Below are 18,133 nucleotides of genomic sequence, written 5' to 3' on the forward strand. Positions count from 1 at the left end.
ACTCTCCACACCTAGGCTGCTCCTTGAGATTCTGTCCATGAAGATCACAAATGGAATTGGTGACAAGGCACAACCCTGGTGGAGCCTAAAGATCACTTTTAACACATTTAAATTCCTGCAGAAAATTCGGACAAAGCTGTTACCCCGGGTTATACGTGGACCGTATCGCCCCAGTCCCCAACACCCATAGCTTCACTGTTTCCCTTCTTGCTCATTTGGTAGCGCTGCACCACAGAAATAACATAATAACTTGCATTTGCAGAGAAAATGAAGCTAATACGGATGTAATTTGGGACAAATTCTGCTCTCAAACACAAAGGAACATAGTCCTAATGATTAGAATTAATGTGTTCAATATTGTGTAGTAAAACACATTTTAAAGATGCCACCTGAAGCAGAAACAGAAAGGGATAAATGTGGAAACTAAACTAAAACACCACCCACCTCCTCCACTCCCTGCTGTGTGCTGTGTTAGAGAGAAAATACTGAAGTTACTGATGATTTTTTACTTGAGTGGGCCGACTTGATGTATCAATCTGCATTTAGCTCCCCATCCAGACATACAAAACGTCTTTTCCTTGTTCTTTGTTTACAAGCCACTGTAGTTCTAATTGCTGCAGTTTTCCACCATTGCTGTATAGTGTCACTTCTGTTCTCGCCGTTTCATAACATTGCAGTTGTTAGCGGTATGTTTTGAGTTTGTCAGGCTTGATTTCATGTTTTGCAGGCTTGAAATTGGGTATCATTTCAAGGAGACACAGCTGTGGGTTGGGACTATCTATGGTTACAGTGCTAAGAAGTGGGCAAGGGGCCTAATGGATTTGGGAGATAAAAGTTTCTCTATTCTGGGAGGAATAAGAAATGATGATCAAATATCCTTCCCCAAAAATATAGGTGAAATAGACTCTGTGGCTCTATGCACATGCATATGTGTGTGTATGTCTGTGTGTCTGGTCCCTTGTGTGCGAGCCAGTTTTGCTGGTATGCAATATGAATGTGGGCAGAGTGAAATGGTGCATAATTTGGGGATTTATTTTGAACAAAGCCTCAGTACTTCAAGTGCTTCGGGAACTGAACAGCATGGATGATTTTTCAGAACAGTACCTGAGGATTCTTCTGTCAGCATTAAGCCCTGGTGTGGAAACCAGCCCTACTTGGCGAGCTGGAGCGGACGTAATAAGACCCTGATGGAGGCGACACTAATGTGCTAATGCTGTTCTGAGATCTAAAGTGTAGTGTACTCAGTTTTGCTTGAATAATTCTGCTGTGTAGGTGGCACATAAGTGCAGGCAAGCACGTGGCAAGGCAGATAAAACAGAATGATTATTGGTTATCATGCTTTGTCAGATAGGCCTTTCAGTATCAAGATATTTTCTACTAATGACGTACAGTAGGTAAAAATTCTATGAAAATTGGATTCAGTCCACTGAACCCCATCACTTCGGGACAGAAAGGTATTGTATGTGGTTGTTTTAATGACAGTAGTAAATCTGATTGGATCTTGATATGTGATTTTGAACACTTGCATTTAACCTTGTATCAGAATGAGAGAAAACCCTCCCATCTTTAGGTCATTATAGTATATTATTTAAACAGAATGATACCATTATATTAAGTCAATTTATTTTGAAAAGGCAGCACAGCAGGGCGTTTCTGTATAGAGTATGAGTGGACTGATATGTTGGAGTATCAATATCAGCATCACATACACATATTTACCAATAAAAGCTGTTTTCTGTTTTTTTGTGATTAAGTTATAAACAGATAATGGTAAAGGTTTAATGTTCGGCAAATCATTTGGTGCTAACAAAAATGTTTTCAAACGTAGCCCATAAATGATGAATTGACTTCATAAACCCTAAACACATAAACACTGGATCGGTATGCAGCCAAGTGGGAAGCACCTCAGTCATCTGTGAGGAACTTGGTTTAGAGCTGCTACTCCTTTGCATTGAAAGGAGCCAGTTGAGGTATTTCGGGCATCTAGTAAGGATGTCCCGTGGGCGCCTCCCTAGGGAGGTTTTCCAGTCATGTCTAGCTGGGAGGAGGCCTTGGGGAAGACTCAGGACTAGGTGGAGAGATTATATCTCTACACTGGCCTGGTAAGGCTTCAGGATTCCCCAGTCCCTGCTGGAGCTGCTGCCAAATGTTTGCACTGGAACAAAATGTGCACATATTTAAAGAGAAATTTGAACCCAGGTCTTATTTTTGTAGTTTTGGTAAAAATGGTACTCATCAAGATAAATGTACTTACTTTTAGTTTTGACTCCAAATAAGGTAGTTTAGGTAATCTGACTAAGCTGTAGGTTACAATGTGTCTGGATGTCGTACTGCTCATGTTTCTTGCTCCATTGAACTTCACTGTAGCAATGCCACAATGTCCCCAGATCCCCCGATCCAACCAATTTGTTTGTTGAGTAAGATGTTATAGTAACTGATAGAACTGAAATAACAAAAAAGAATTATTCTATTTATCAGATGCACCTTGCACTGTGTTACTTTGTACTTAGCAGTATTACAATTGATATATTAATTCCCAGTGTATACCCTAATATTTGATGCCTGGCTGCAGCTTTGTGGCTTTTAGTTGGGAAAAGCTTGTTGATATGTAAAGATTCTAATTATTTATATTATATTTATTTATATACTATATATATTTAAATTTTCAGACCCTGTAGCTGCCAGTCATTCTTATAAAGTTTTTTTTAAATATGTGATATTGGCGACTGACATCGGTGATCAATGACGTCACTTGTGTGTTGCTGCAGGGAGCTTGTAAATAAACAGCTTTACCTGAAGTTAGCTTGGTTTTGCAAGTTCACTCATCTCCAATTGTCTTTATAGACAATAAAGTCCTACAGTACATGCCATCCAGCATAACTAATTTTTTGGGGGGGTTTGTAGCGCAAATATCACTGCATATAAACAGTGGTTGCTGTCCATGTTTGTTTTGGTACAAAAACAAGTGAGAAATAGTGTTCTTGCGGATTTGTGTCTTCTACCTCCTGAGCTCCAGTGGTTACTGATCAGTTGTTTGGGGTGTTGTCTAGTGTATGTACCCAGTCATTAGGTGTATGCTCCATCCTGACTGTCAAATACTAAAAAAGTGGAAATGTGAATACTTGGTGGAAACAAGCGTGTGTGGTTTGCCCAATCTTTGCAGGTTTCAACTAGTCTTCAGGTTTGTCAAAACATTAAGCAACACAATGCCAAGAGTTCTGCTTCTGGTGCCATTACTGCAACAGATAAGGAGAGGTGGTCTGTAAAAAAAAATATTGGAAACACTTTCAATGAAGCCTGTCTCTATAATGCATTATATATTTATATAATCGGCTTATAATGCTCAGTTATGAATAATCATAATGCTTTATAACTGTAATCACAACACATTATAAAGCATTTTTATAATGACTTATAAGGTCAAGTATCATAATACTCTATATTCCTGGTCACTTTGTGTCTATAAAGCATTACAAACACATTTATAATGAGTTTATAATCTCCTTATAGCGATGTATAAGTAGAGTCATAAGCACTCGTGAATAATCATGATGCGCACTTGTGAATAATCATAATGCTTTGTAACAATATTCATAACACATTATATAGCATTTTATAATGACTTATAAGGTCAAGTATCATAATACTCTATAATTGCTCATCACTGAATGATTCCAGGATCATAGTGTAACATAATTCTCATAATTTTAATACATTATAATCATTTTATAATGCATAATAGTCACTGCTATAAGGCATAATAATGTGTGTTACTAAGTGGCTATTGGGTGCTTTAAGTAAAGTGAAAAACATATTTAAAGCTATGCAAGAAGACAGACAACTTTGTAAAATTTATTTATATATTTACTGGTCATAACAGAAATTGAGAACTTTTTGGTACAAAATGACTGGAAGATGGACCTTTCACTAATGTAATGTAAAGACTCAATTTACTCAAATTATAGATAATACCTGAAACCATTTCTACTTCACCTGTGAAGTGAGGTTATCACTCACTGACACTTTTTGTTGCAAGGATCATAGTGTATTTCTCATGGTTGTAATACATTGTAGCATAATATTTAAAATCAATTTGGTGTAACTGAGTGACAGAAAATGGTTAAAATTGCAGGGTACCCGTGGGGTCTTAAAAGTCTTTAAAAAGTCTTAAATTCAATATTCTAAAAATAAGGCCTTCAAAGTCTTACATTTCATTCACAAAGTATTACATTAAATTTAAAAAGGTCTTAATTCTTTCTTGTCCTTTCGTAGGATTAAATAAATACCGTAACGTCATAAATAAATGCTGTGTGTGTGTGTGTGTGTGTGTGTGACTTTACAATTTACTCCGTGCAGTGTTGGGAAGGATACTTTCAAAATGTATTCCGTTACAGAATACAGAATACATGCCCAAAAATGTAATTTGTAACGTATTCTGTTACGTTACTCAATCTGAGTGAGTGTGTGAGTAATGTGAAATGCTGTTTGAATTTCCAAGATAGAAACGCATTCCTGCCCCGGCTCTGCTGGCTCCATCTCTACCTCTATCAGTGATCACGCAAATAGCTCATTTTTTTTCGTTTTCATATTGGGGCTTCTGGAAAATGCATGGAGTTGCCTTAATTTATTCAGAGAGTGAATAAACTCGTGAAACAGAGAAGTATGGTCATGTAATCCATTGATTTCAACAATGTAACTGTATTCTAAATACCAACTATTTAAATTGTAACTGTAACGGAATACAGTTACTCATAATTCCGTTACTCCCCAACACTGACTCTGTGTGACTTTGATGTAATACAACAGTACAGTAGTTTACTGTTTTTAACATATATATAAATTGCAGGAATGTCTGTCTGTCTGTATGTCTTTCTGTGTGTGTGTGTGTGTGTGTGTTATGCGCATATCTCTTGAACCGTTAGTCCGATTGATTTCAAACTTGACAGGTGTCTTGCTATGGGCACGAGTAAGTGCAGTGCCAGTCAGTTTGACGTTGTTTGGATTAGAAATGCAAAATATATCGTTAAATATATATCGGTAAAAGAAGCACAGATTGCCTTTTGCCGCTCTAGCTGCTGGCCACTCACACTACACACTGACTGAGCAGATAGCTGAAAGGAACATCGCAACTGTTGTGTGGAATAAGGTTGGCGAAAAAAAGGCACTACGCTTTTTCGTGTCTATTTTTTCGCTAAGAGGAAACTCAACAAAAAGCCATTTGCCAACACTAAATATCAAACAAAAGCCAGAAACTATATAGTAGTATAAGTTGCTGTGAGCTGTAGCCTACATTCACCACTTCTAACCAGAGGCAGAATATAAAGTAATCTCGGAGATTTTTCCTTCACAGCGCTGTGCAATACGAGAGAATCTCAGAGCTGAACCGGGCAGACACAGCACTTTCCATCAGACTCACCCTGGGTTAATTAAGTATACTGCTAACTAATTGAGCGTCAGCGTCAGTTCTGGCAGGCCAAGTAGTCAAGACGCTGCTAACGCTATTGGCCAACAACAGTCTCATCAGCTGATATGCTCCAGCTGATCTGCTCCAGCTGAGCTGCATCAGCGCATCAGCTGGTCAACTCCCCTCGCTGCCTAATGGCTACGCTCAAACAGGGCGCCCTATTTAAAGCGGATTCAGTTTGCTCCTAACTGCTTGCTGCTCGCTTCTCTGCAGCCCGCCACCTCCCCAGCTCCACCTTGTCGTGTATAACGTGGAATTTGCTTGTATGTCATCGTTGCTGCTCTGTTCATATGGGGGAATAGCTCAGCTCTCCCAGTCCTAAACTGTGTGAGCGTTCCCCAATGCTGCTGCTGTCTTCTGACTCTCTGCTATTTCATGGTGCTCATGAAAGGTCAGAGGACTCCCTGAACAGAGCCATACCGCCAAATTTTAATTCAGAATTTATCAACTTGAATTGCAACTTATTCAATAAAAATTTCCTGAATCATTTTTATTGTCTTGTGTGTTCTTGACTTAATGGACCTGACAGAAATAACATTACTGTCGCCAAAATACCCCCACGAATCAAATCCCCTACTTCACCGTTAACTGTCAAGCCACTAAACCTGTATTGACATTAACACCTCTGCTGAAATGTTAAATTCGTTAACGATCATATGACACAAGTTTGTGGCGTGTGACTAAACGTCTGTGAAAGACTACACCTTTTTCTCTGCTCGTCACCAGTCCTCCTCTAGAATTGACTTTGTGTCCCCAAAGCTTCTCCGACACTTACATAATGTTAATTTACTACCTATAGCCCTCTCTGATCATAAAGCTGTATTCTGCACAGTGGTATTTAGTTGTTTGTCTTCTCGTGCACCGCAATGGCGTTTCAACACCACTCTGCTGAAGCAGGAGGGATTTAAGATGCAGTTTATGAGAGTTTTTAGATTTTAATGTCAGCTCGGTTGACGACCCTAGGATATTGTGGGATTCGATCAAAGGTTAATGATAAAGTAATGCTACATTATTTTCCTCCAATCAACGTAAAGTTCGACAATCTAAATTACAAGAACTGGAAAATACTTTTGCCAATTTAGAAAACACTTTATCGGCTAATTATACAGAGGACATAGCTCTGCAACGTAAAGTGATCAAGAAAGAATATTCTTAAGCAGCAATCAGAATTTTTGATCCACAGGACCAGGCAACTATATTACTTTCACAGCTCTAGACCCAGCCATCTTTTAGCCATGAAAATTAGATCGAATGAACAATTTTCAGATATTTCCTCAATTAAATTGCAGACCGGAGCTGTCACCACTGACTCTGCACAAATTAATGACACTTTCCGTACTTTTTACTCTAACCTTTACGAATCTGAGGTATCCTTTGACAGCAAATGTGAAAACGTTTTAGCTCATTTGAACATGCCCCGCCTTGCTGATGACGACGCAAATGACCTGGCCAGGCCGATCTCACTTGAGGAGCTCAAGACTGCTGTCCATAGCATGCAACAGGGCAAATCCCCTGGTCTTGACGGCATTCCACCAGAGCTATATTTAGCCATCTGGGACCTCCTAGGCCCACTACTTCTCGCTATAATACATTTTTCAGTAGAAAAGGGTACTTTTTCTAGAGACGTGAATATTGCAGTCATTTCCTTACTTTTTAAGAAACACAAGGATCCAACTGAATGTGGTAATTATAGGCCCCTTAGTCTTCTGAATGCTGACATTAAAATCTATGCCAAGGTGCTCTCCCGTCGCCTGCAGTTTTATAATCCATCGCTAGTGCACTGTGACCAGACTGGCTTCATTAAGTCGCGCCTAGCCTCTGATAATGTCCGACGGCTGCTCCATGTGATTGACGCTTCTGTGAACGTTAAAGCCCCGCTAGCTGTATTATCGCTTGATGCAATGAAGGCGTTTGACCGCCTTGAATGGTCCTTTTTGTGGTCAGTTTTGGAGGTGATGGGCTTTGGGGAGGGCTTCATAAAATTAATTAAGGTGATATATCCAAATGCGATGGTGCTTACAGGTAATCTCTGCTCCACCTTATTCCCGATATCGAGATCCTCTCGCCAGGGTTGTCCTTTAAGCCCAAGCCTCTTTGCGCTCTCACTTGAACCCTTGGCACAGATGATTCGACTCGCATCATAAAACTATATACTATATACTATAAATCACTGTTAAAGGCACACAACATCATCTGGCACTTTATGCTGATGATGTCTTGGTCTTCCTTGAAGACCCATTACATTCTACTCCTCACCTTTTATCGATATTAGACAAGTTTGGAGCGCTCTCAGGGTTTAAAGTTAATTGGTCAAAATCGGCGTTGTTACCACTGAATGAGGCAGCTAAGACAACTGCTTTACCTGCTATTATTCCCTATGTTAAACAGTTCAGGTACCTAGGTATTGATATACTCCCCTCGCTGAATCACATCGTTAAACACAATTATACCGAGATGCTGAATGCGGTCTTGGGTGACTTGGAAAGATGGGCGAGTTTGCCTAATTATATGAATATACTGCCCCGGATGAATTTTGTAGGTTCCATTGTTCCGCTCTCTCCCCCTGCTGGTTACTGGGAGAAGCTGCATGCTGCGGTTTCCAAATTTATTTGGAAGGGAAAATGTCTGCGTGTGAAAACTTCCACCGCGCAGCGTGGCAGATTGGACGGGGGCTTAGCAGTTCCCAACTTTAGATGGTTTTACTGGGCTTTCACCCTGCGACCCCTTGTCATGTGGTTTGATCCTCAGTCGGTGGTTTCCTGGCGTGCGATGGAAGAGAAGATGGTGCACCCTTGGTCTTTGGCAGATGTGCTATTTGCGAACATTTCTGTTAGGCAGTGTCGGCTAAGATTCGGTCCAATCATTTCCCATCTTGTTCAGGTTTTCCGCAATAGTGGACATGTTAGTGGAAAAACATCAAATCTCTGGGTGGTTGAGCCAGCATTTCTAGGAGAGAAGCTGTGATACTGACTAGACACCATCATGCAGTATAGCCTAAGAACATTGATACACAGCATTATTTCACTTTTTTCAAGAAGTCCTCACAGTGTTAGTTGTCATAGTGTGGCATCTTAGGCTATCTGCCCCTTAATAACGGTCAACATTTGTAAGCCACTATTGTGCTGTTGGGTTTGTATTTCACTCGGAGAGTGGAAGCTAACAAGCTAAGCTAACTAGCCACTCAAGCGGTTTGAATTGTTCACGTTATTTCAGCACCTGCAGAAGGCCATAGACCAAACTGGCACATACGGGTACTTTGCAAAACGTCAAGGGCCCGTTTTTGGGTGATAGAAAACCTTGCTTGCTTGCTTGCTTGGACTACAACTTTGACAAGTTTGAATGCATTTATTTCTAGTTAAACAAACCTTTAGTTAAATTTACAAACTGTAAATAAACAACCTGTTAATAACAAGCTGTTTGATCAGCTAGGCCCTAGATCAAACAGTCTAGGTTTTGATCTAGGCTTGGCATAAATTTAGTTGGAGACGACAGTCTGATGGTGCTATACTGTATGACTGTACTGCAGCAGCCTCCCACTCAAGCTAGTTATCCCTCAGTAGTAACTGTCACCAGCATAGCATTTCTGATGCTGACAGTTAATATTCATATATATTATGTGCCTCAAATCTCAGTGTGAAAGCCTTTTATTATTAAAATAGTACTAATATGTTGTTTTTAGTTTCTTTTTTGGCAGCTTTTCAGCATTTTCCTGTTTCTTTCCTTACGTTAAAGTGCAATTCTTTCCCCCAAAAGGGGGCGCAACGTTGGTAATTGGTGCTTGATGATGCAATGCCATTCTGGTCAGCTCCTGCCAGCTCCTGCGTACTCATATTATAGAAAGGAGGGGGCCTAGCTAGCTTTAGTTGTCACTCTTTCAAAGGGTCCAGTCGTTGATGGCTGACAAGCAGACTGTCAAAACTCAGAGCAATGGGTCATCCTCTAACCTCAGCATTTCGTACGTTACTCCAAACATATCAAGTCACGAAGTAACTTAGGCCTGTGTGGCCGTTGGAATAAGTGATCTAACAAACAATGTTTAGTGCCTGCTCACACATAGATATTGAGCCAATCAAATTACAGCCATTTGTGACCAAAAGTTTACGCAATGATACCATTTGATGTATTGTAGGCTTACCAGAGTAAGCTTGAAGCTAATTATTTTTATCTGCAGTCACACAGTGACAAAACGGCACTAAACAAACAGGACACATCATTTCCCATCAAAAAAACACTAAAACACTAATTTCCTCTTTCTATATATATATATATATATATATATATATATAGATATATGCTGTGTGTTAAAAACATTGGGACATACAGGCAAAGCATGTTTTAATTGTTTGAAAGTTTTTTTTCTCCATGAAATATGTCCTAGAATGTGTCTATGTACCACTTACATGCCAAATAAAGACATTTCTGAATATGGCTACCCCAGCCCCCAATGATATATAGTGGCTCTGCTATAAGACTGTAAATGACAGGAGTAAAAAATAAGCAAAAGCATAGGCCTTTATTGTTACTTTAATGACATTAAACAGATATTAAACTGAAATATCACCTTTAAAATGAGGGCTGGCACATTCAAGTGAGGGTGACAAAGTTTAATCCTGAGCTCCCACTTTCCCTTTCATTTAGAGCCAATGGACCAGTATTTTGGGTTTGCCGTCTAATGTTAATCTATGGTACTGCAACCCATTTCCATTTTACCTTTGTTGAATGGTTAACAGAAGAGAACCGGAGGAAATATGTGGTGAGAGTAAAGGATCACATTGCACATTCAGTTTTCTTCTGAACTCATGAAGTTGAAACCTTTTAAGCAGAAATGATCCTACTGCAACATTTTAATCATCCACATCCAAGTTAATAAGCTAGACTATGACACTCTCCTATTCCCTGGAATCAGAACAGCCAAAACTTAGTTCTTATTTCAGCCATCTTGCCAGCCTTTCTCTGAGTGATTCAGCCATTTTGGATGGATTTATTAAGTAACTCAGGAAACTGCGAAGAGCAAGGAGGGAATTGGGGAGAACAGATCAAGTTGTTCACTCTAATGAGCCCTGTCAACAGTATTCTGCCTAAACAAATAGGGCTGCCAGATGACACAGTTGCAGCACTCGTCTCTGTCTCGCCGGCAAACCACTTGTTGACGCCTGTTTGGACTCCAGAAAATGTGTTGCTCTGTCGAAAAAGCTTACCGCCGCCTTTTCTCTCTCTCTCTCCACCAGTCTGTCTTCGCTCTCCTCTAAAACGCATGCTGACACTTTTAAGGGCATCATGGAAAGTCATTAGTCATTATTTTCTCTGCTGTCTCTCCTCCCAAACATACACTGTCACTTGCCAGCTCTCTGCCGCTGCTCGAGAATATATGAATTATGCTTGTGTCTCACTCTCTACAGGGGCTGTGACTAGGACGTACCAACCATAGAGCTGCTGCTTTGTTTATTCCTCTTCTCAAGCGTGGCTTCTTTTCTCTAGGCCTGTCAATCTTGGTTTATACTACCCCGGCCACCAAACACACTGCACTATTTTGAGATGAACCACCTAATTTGTATCAGCTTTTCACAACTTGTCAACCGTGTTTGGTGTAACAAAAAGGAAGAAGCCCACTTTTCTGTTGTTGTCATTTATACCCAGTACAGTGGAGACCGCCCGCTACGAAATGCTCTCTATTTCTTAATTTTACCGTGAATGCCAGCATGGATTCACTGCTGTAGCCCTGCTGCCATTCACTGGCATTTAATTGGTATTCATTCGAAAGCCTGCTCAGGGCTCCGCAAGCTGTGCAGCCTCAGTATGAGGCTGTTTGACTTTAGTAAGAGCATGTCAGATTAAAGTGTTATTCATCAGAGAGAGTGGATGCACAAGAGCCTGAGCCAGAAAAGTCAGGGGTGGAAAAGTTTGGGTATTGGTCTTTTGCAGTCCCCAGAATATTGCACATCTCTTTAATTCAGCTGTGAGTATAAGGCCTGCAGGCTGCAAAAGGCTCTGAGGAGGGGTGAGAAAAGACATGTGGCAGGCCTTAAACCCATGACTCAGATTAAAAATGGTTGCTGTATACCCATCTGAAGCTATATGACAGGGTGACAAACAAGCCTAAGAGGATTTTAAAATGGTTATTTTAGAATAGGAGCATTGCGCAAAGTGCTGTGTTGGCATGCCTTTTGTGTTACATAATATTGGTATATCGCTTGAATAGCGAGCCTACATATGCTATTTGAAGTGGTGAAGTGTAGTTGAAATTATTAATGCTAATTCTGTTACAGCTGATTTAGCACTCCAGCTTTGAGCGCATACATACAAAACATACAGTAGAGGCACCTGGGGACTGTGTTTCTGCCAATTTCCTTAGTGATGCTCTCAGAGCTTAGCAGACGGGGATAATACACTGATTTAGGAAGTATGTTAGCCTTTTACTAAGAATGTATGCACAACTAATCCTGTAATATCCAATGATTACTGATGCAAGCGTGTAGACATATCAAGGAATAAGTATATGTGTATATGTGAATGAATAAGGTTAAGTATTCTACTTCTAGAGTTCGTTTTCCCCCTTTAGCGGTTCGTTTGGGCATGTGTGAATGCAGCAATTCACACTTGGATGCAAACTAAAAGCGGACCAAACAAGCGTACTGAGAGCTCATTGAAGAGGTGGTCCTTGTATTCTTTCAAACAAACTCTGGAACAGTTCATTTGTGGTGAGAATGTGATCTGACATCAAACATACCCAACTGATGGAAGAACTGCACATTTGTGGACTAAAACAGATGCCGTAGTCAGCTGCTCTGTGCTATGATGACCAGGGCTACAATCAACCTGCGTAGTTGTCTCTCTATAGTAGAACTTGCAAAAGCGACGTGTTGTCTGCTGGCTTTTCCTCCTCTCTTGGTTTACTTAGTTCAGTTGAAATTTTCGAGCATGTTAATTCTGACCAATCGAAGAGCAGTTTAGGAAATAGGTTTAAAGTAACATCTGTCCAATGATGTGAATGTTGTCACGTGACTTGTGTTGCTGCATTTCGGTTTGTTTTACTAACTCATCAACTGATTCAGACCAGAGCAAACAGTGTGGTGGAAAAAAGGAACCGAAATGGCTGAAAAATGCTATAATGTATAATTCCAAATGAACCGAACTACAAATGTGAAAGCACACTACGACCTGACCCAACTGAACCTCAACCAAATTTGAAACCCCATCTCAACCTAAGGTCCTAAGGGACTGTTTGTTTTTTATTAAAGGGGCTACTGGAGGAGTTTTGGGATCTTTAGTTAAAATAGACTTGACCCTCCCTTCGCCAGCAATACATTTTTCTATGACCCTCCAAAATAATTGGGAAAAGGCATGACCCTCCCCAACAACTTATTGATGCCTTCTGTACTGGTTTGCACTTGGCAAAGATGTACAAAGAGCCACTTTTTTTATACAACCATGACATACATGACTTAACCTTTGCTTTCTCATCTTATACACCACACTCCACTATTATGGTGGCCATTTCAGATTTAGTCACTAACATGGAAGCTAAATGCACACTTACTGCATTACTGCATTACTTCAAATACTAAGTTACTCCTCTAGTAAACTAGTATTCACATGAAATAAAACAATGAAACATTGAGCCTATTCAACAAAGCACACTGGGTAATAACTCATATTGACAGCTGGCCCGCCCAATCAGAAATTCAAAGTTAAAGCAACACTAGAGAACTTTTCCCGCTTCGGTCCCCCTACAGGTTGTCTCATTGGAACTACAGCTCGCGCTATGGTCACCCTACAGGTTGTCTCAATGGAACTACAACTGGAACCTTTATACATTGTTCGTCTGCTATTTCATTACTAAATTCACTTCTGATTTATGTTTTCCTCCGTGGGTGCTCACGGGTGCACGCCCTTTAAAAAAAAAGTAGTCAAAAAATGTTTGCATTTCAGAACCTTAGGAAATGGACAGCGGCCGACACGAACACACACGCCTATTAATGTGATAATAAAGCTGTAAAGTAGGCTTTCTTTCAACTCAGGACAGCACCACTTCTCACAAATACAGATAGGATTGGAGATGAAAAGTTTAACTGACACGTAACGGAGATCAGTGCTCACAGGCTCCACTTAGCAACAACTGCAATGTTTAATTTTGAATGAATGTAGCTTACTGGCAGTCTGGCACATGTGGATGCTCAGTATTTTCCGTGGGTGCTCCAGCTCGAGGCAATGTGAAACCTTTCAGCTAGTCAGCTTCATTATATTCCATCTTCATGTCAGTGACGATACTTTGGCAACAGGTGGCGCAGTTAGCTATAGGTTACATTCTCAAAGAAAGCAACTCCAAACTTGTGTTGCTGTCATGTTGCGATTTTTGTTGGGTCAGACCCATCTGCTAGCGATGGGGGGCCGAGACTGAGATTTACATGGAAAAGTATGCACCAAACAAGCCACTTTTCAAATTTAGCTAAAGTTGGGTGACCCTCCCCCCTAGACTAAAAAACGTTGGGTGACCCTCCCCTCAACAAAGAATAAAAAGACATGACCCTCCCCTATTTTCCTCCAGTGGTCCATTCCATAAATACTGAACGGTCCCTAAGCTAAATTTTTACCATGCTCATGGCATGGCTCTTGGGATGGCAACTACTGGACACATTGAGATGATATTTTGTACAGATATTTATGTCCCCTTCAGGATGAATTGTAATAACTTTGGTGATCCTCTGACTTTTTTTTATCCAGCGCCATCATCAGGTCTAAGTCTAAGTTCTCTGGTTTATTACCAAATACCTGCAGAACTGATGACATTCCCATCAGCCGCAGCTATAGTTCATATGCAAATTAAATAAGCAAATGTTAGCATTCTTCACTTACGTGTATAGCATTCAGCTCAAAGAACAGCTGTGCCTAAGTACAGCCTAAACAAGCCACTAGCATGGCTGTAGACTCTTAAGGTGCATCTCACTTCCCTTGAATTGAATCCTGTACTTGCTTCCCTCCCTCGCGTCTTAGTCCGTCCCACCAAGGAAGCATGGGAGAGATGGAGGAAATCATGTGAGGAGAGGAAACGAGGAAATGTGTTTTAGAAGGATGAGACGTCCTTTCATCTGAAGCATTACGTTAATTCGTCAGCTGTATGGGCGGAGTTAGCAATCGCTTTCAGCTACATGGCTTCTTGTATATCCTCACTCATTGCTCCTGGAATAAGAGCTTTGAGACGGCTCTCACAAAGAAGGGCCAGAACAACTTCCGATTCAGTCGAGGACTGCGGAGAGATAAGCTATCAAATAAGGGAACTGAGATGCACCTTTAGTCTTGTTTATTATTCCTCCCTCAAAGACAAGGTAATGTGCTTGCTTTGGAGAGACACAGAATATAGCATTTCTAAATGAATTCCATTGAAAATAGTGTTATGCAACAAAATGACCAAACCTGACCCAAAACTCAATACATTTTTGGGAACCACAGGGTTATTTAATAACCAATCAAACTAACCAAATCCAAACCGAAACTTTGTGTATAGTTTCTAACTATCTTGTCTACTTTGTTGTCCCAGGGCTGAAGGTGCGTGAGGTGATGATCAATGTGTCCCGTCAGCAGGTGGAGGATTTCCACGGCCCTGAGGACTACTGGTGTCTCTGTGTGGCCTGGAGCCACCTGGGCACCTCCAAAAGTCGCAAGGCTACTGTCCGCATCGCCTGTGAGTTTAGAAACTTTATCACAAAGCTTCTGAATTAGCTATGGTGCAAATGAAATGTAATATAGAGACATATATAAGTTGACTAGACACAGTAGGCTTAAGTTGTGTTGCTGAACTTATTTGTTTTAAAGACCAGGTGAAATAGAATGTCATGTTTTTTATACAGTAAGCTACAGTATGCACATCTGCTCTATGTCCTGCTCTGCTACACAATAAAATCAATATCCAAAAAGGTTAGGTGACAGTGATATATGACATAAATACCTAGAATAATTGGCCTTATTACTCCTTGTACTTGTTGTTTCTTGTGACCACCAAAGAAGAACATACATTCAAGAGAATAAACAAAAAAAATGAAAAGCCTTCAAGTGCAGTGAAGTACAGCAGGACTGACTGATTATCCAGAATGACAGGACACTCAATGTAACAATGTCTGTCCATGTCTCTTATTTAACCCATAATAGACTGGAGCTTAATGACAACCGGACCGTTATTTAGTTTTATTTTGGTTAGAAGCCAAAACTCTGTGAGCACAGCAAGCTGACTTAATCCTAACAGAAAATTAATCAGATTTATCATTGGTTAAACAATCTAGTCCAAGAAATGTGATTTTATCTGTTCTAAATGTACAGTACTTTAAAAGGGATATTTTTTTCTAAGTTTTTTGTGCTCAAGTATTTGAAACTCAACTATTCTGCTGGTAACTCAGTTACATCGACAGTAACGTTACATGCAAATAACTATAGTCTTGTGGAGAGAACAATCTGGAAGTGCTTTGAAACTTAACTTGCCATTTAAAAGTCAATTTTCTTTATCCATTTCTGCTCAAGGAGCTTTGTTTCAGCTAGCCATCTACTCCCGTTCATGACTGTATAAGACCCGCTCCCGTTCTGCCGTTTTGTCTCCCCCCCACCCCTACTGACTGCCTGTGCAGTGCTGCTGCTCAATAAGACAGAAGGGAAGAGAGCAGCGCTGTTTAGTGCTTAACAGAGGATCTGTGGACTGCATGCATGGGAACTATGGAAGTAAATCTGTTTCATCGGATTTTGAAATTAAAAAAGCCATTGAATTTTTAACACTGAATATTTATGCATTGAAATTATGTATTTTCTACAACTTATTTTAGTTCACAAATTCAGAATGAAAATTTCAAAAATTCAATATACCAAATTCAGATGCAAAATACAATATATAAAATTCAACTAATATATTTTTCAACTTGCTCGAATTCAATAGGCCAAATTCAGCCACAAAATGTAATGTATAAAATTCAGTGTTAACATCCGGGAACCAAAGGAAAACCATTCAATTCTAGATTCTAGAATTTGTCTCGATTCTAGATTCAGACCAGCAGTCAGAGGAGAGGGAGATCAGCGTCTGAAAGGGCAGAGAGATACATCTCCCTTTAATATACTTGTAAAAGATAAATAATGGCATATGTTATTTAGACTTAAGGGGAGACACCAAAGCTTATAATTTTCATTCATTATTGGCTTATTTAAATCCGGGACAGTGTACAATACATGTATTGCACCAGATATCACAATGCAAATTCCCATTTGTTGTCTCTGGGTATGTATAAGTGCACATCTATGTAAAAATATATATTTCCACATAACACTAATGTACACCTGTACTGTAGGACAGACAAGTGTGTATACATTCAGAATGCACCTGAATGACAACATGACTAACATTAGTTTTAAACTGACTAAAACTGACTGTTTTGTTCGTAATTTAAAAGTTTGAGCAAATGTTGGCAAGCAATGTTTTATATAACAGTCTCCCCTCGTTCAAATAAAAGTATGTTTAAGAGAGACATATTTCTGCCATGTCAGATGCTGCTCTCTCTTGCCTCTGACTGCTGCTCCGTGGCCAGTGTGTGTGAGTGAGTGAGTGAGTGAGTGAGTGAGTGAGTGAGTTAGTGAGTGAGTGAGTGAAAGCCAACCAGCGAGCTCATTAAGCCCACAATCGCTCGTGAAGCTCTTGAACTCTGATAAGGCTGATAACCACAGGTTCACATTAATCTTATAATGGATATTTGTGTTGTGTTATTTAAACAAGCGATCGAGGAAATAAACGCCTCTTGTCCCCCAGTCTCTTGAGCAACCTCCAGCCAGCTGATAGCAGGGTCTGTGAGCATGACAGGCCGGGCAGCCAGCGATTGATCCCGGCAGGCACCAGTTGTTATGTTTAATATATCTAATATTGCGTTGGTCATACTATACAATGATTTATTGTTTGTATTTGTTAAATAATACAGCAGATAAAGAGCTTAAAAAAAAAATCACATTTAAAATTGCAATCGCAATATTGGGTAAAATCACGCAATTAGATTATTTTCCTTAATGGTTCAGCCCTTATGTGATGTCAAACTCTTTCTCTGCAAGATCATTGTTTTTTCCTACCTGCCAGCTGAACTGGGGTAGAGTTTCCATCCTATACTTAGATCCCTTATATGCAGGGAATCTCTCATGACCCTAGGGTACATGAAACCCATTCATTACCTATGTTGAAATAACCTATCAAAGGCAGTTTTAAAAATGGTTAGAATAGGATCTGTTTGTATTGTATGCACATTAATGCCCAGGATGATCAAAGCAATTTTCGTGCACTTTTTCCATCCATTGTATCCTCCAAAACCACCTTGTCAACAGATTATGTAGCACAGGGCCATGGGATCCGTCTATCCGGATCTGTATCCTATACTGACTAAAGGGTTTTGAAGGTTGTGGTGTGCAGAGCACAGGGCAGGCCGCTGTGTTAGCTGCTGAAGAGAATTGAGGCCAGGCTGCTAACAATTGACACCTGACAGCTGAGTCTTATCTCCCCAGACCTGAGGAAAAACTTTGAGCAGGACCCCCAGGGGAAGGAGGTGCCAATCAACGGGATGATCGTTCTGCACTGTCGCCCTCCAGAGGGAGTGCCTGTGGCGGAGGTAAGGCTGCTGGTACTCGCTCCTCCTCTCCTGAAAGAGCAAAAGCTTATAC

At 40.3% G+C, this 18,133-nt stretch overlaps 1 protein-coding gene across 1 annotated transcript in view; it reads left to right on the top strand.

Moving 5' to 3' along the window:
• The window catches only part of unc5db (unc-5 netrin receptor Db), a 335,673-nt gene that overhangs the window by 199,377 nt on the left and 118,163 nt on the right, over nt 1-18,133 (top strand). Inside the window, 2 exon segments of the mRNA XM_031296590.2 lie at nt 15,000-15,143; nt 17,978-18,081. Of these exon segments, the coding sequence (XP_031152450.2) occupies nt 15,000-15,143; nt 17,978-18,081 (248 nt within the window).

This window comes from Sander lucioperca, chromosome 2 (assembly GCF_008315115.2).
Source record: "Sander lucioperca isolate FBNREF2018 chromosome 2, SLUC_FBN_1.2, whole genome shotgun sequence".
NCBI classification, from domain to species: Eukaryota; Metazoa; Chordata; class Actinopteri; order Perciformes; family Percidae; genus Sander; species Sander lucioperca.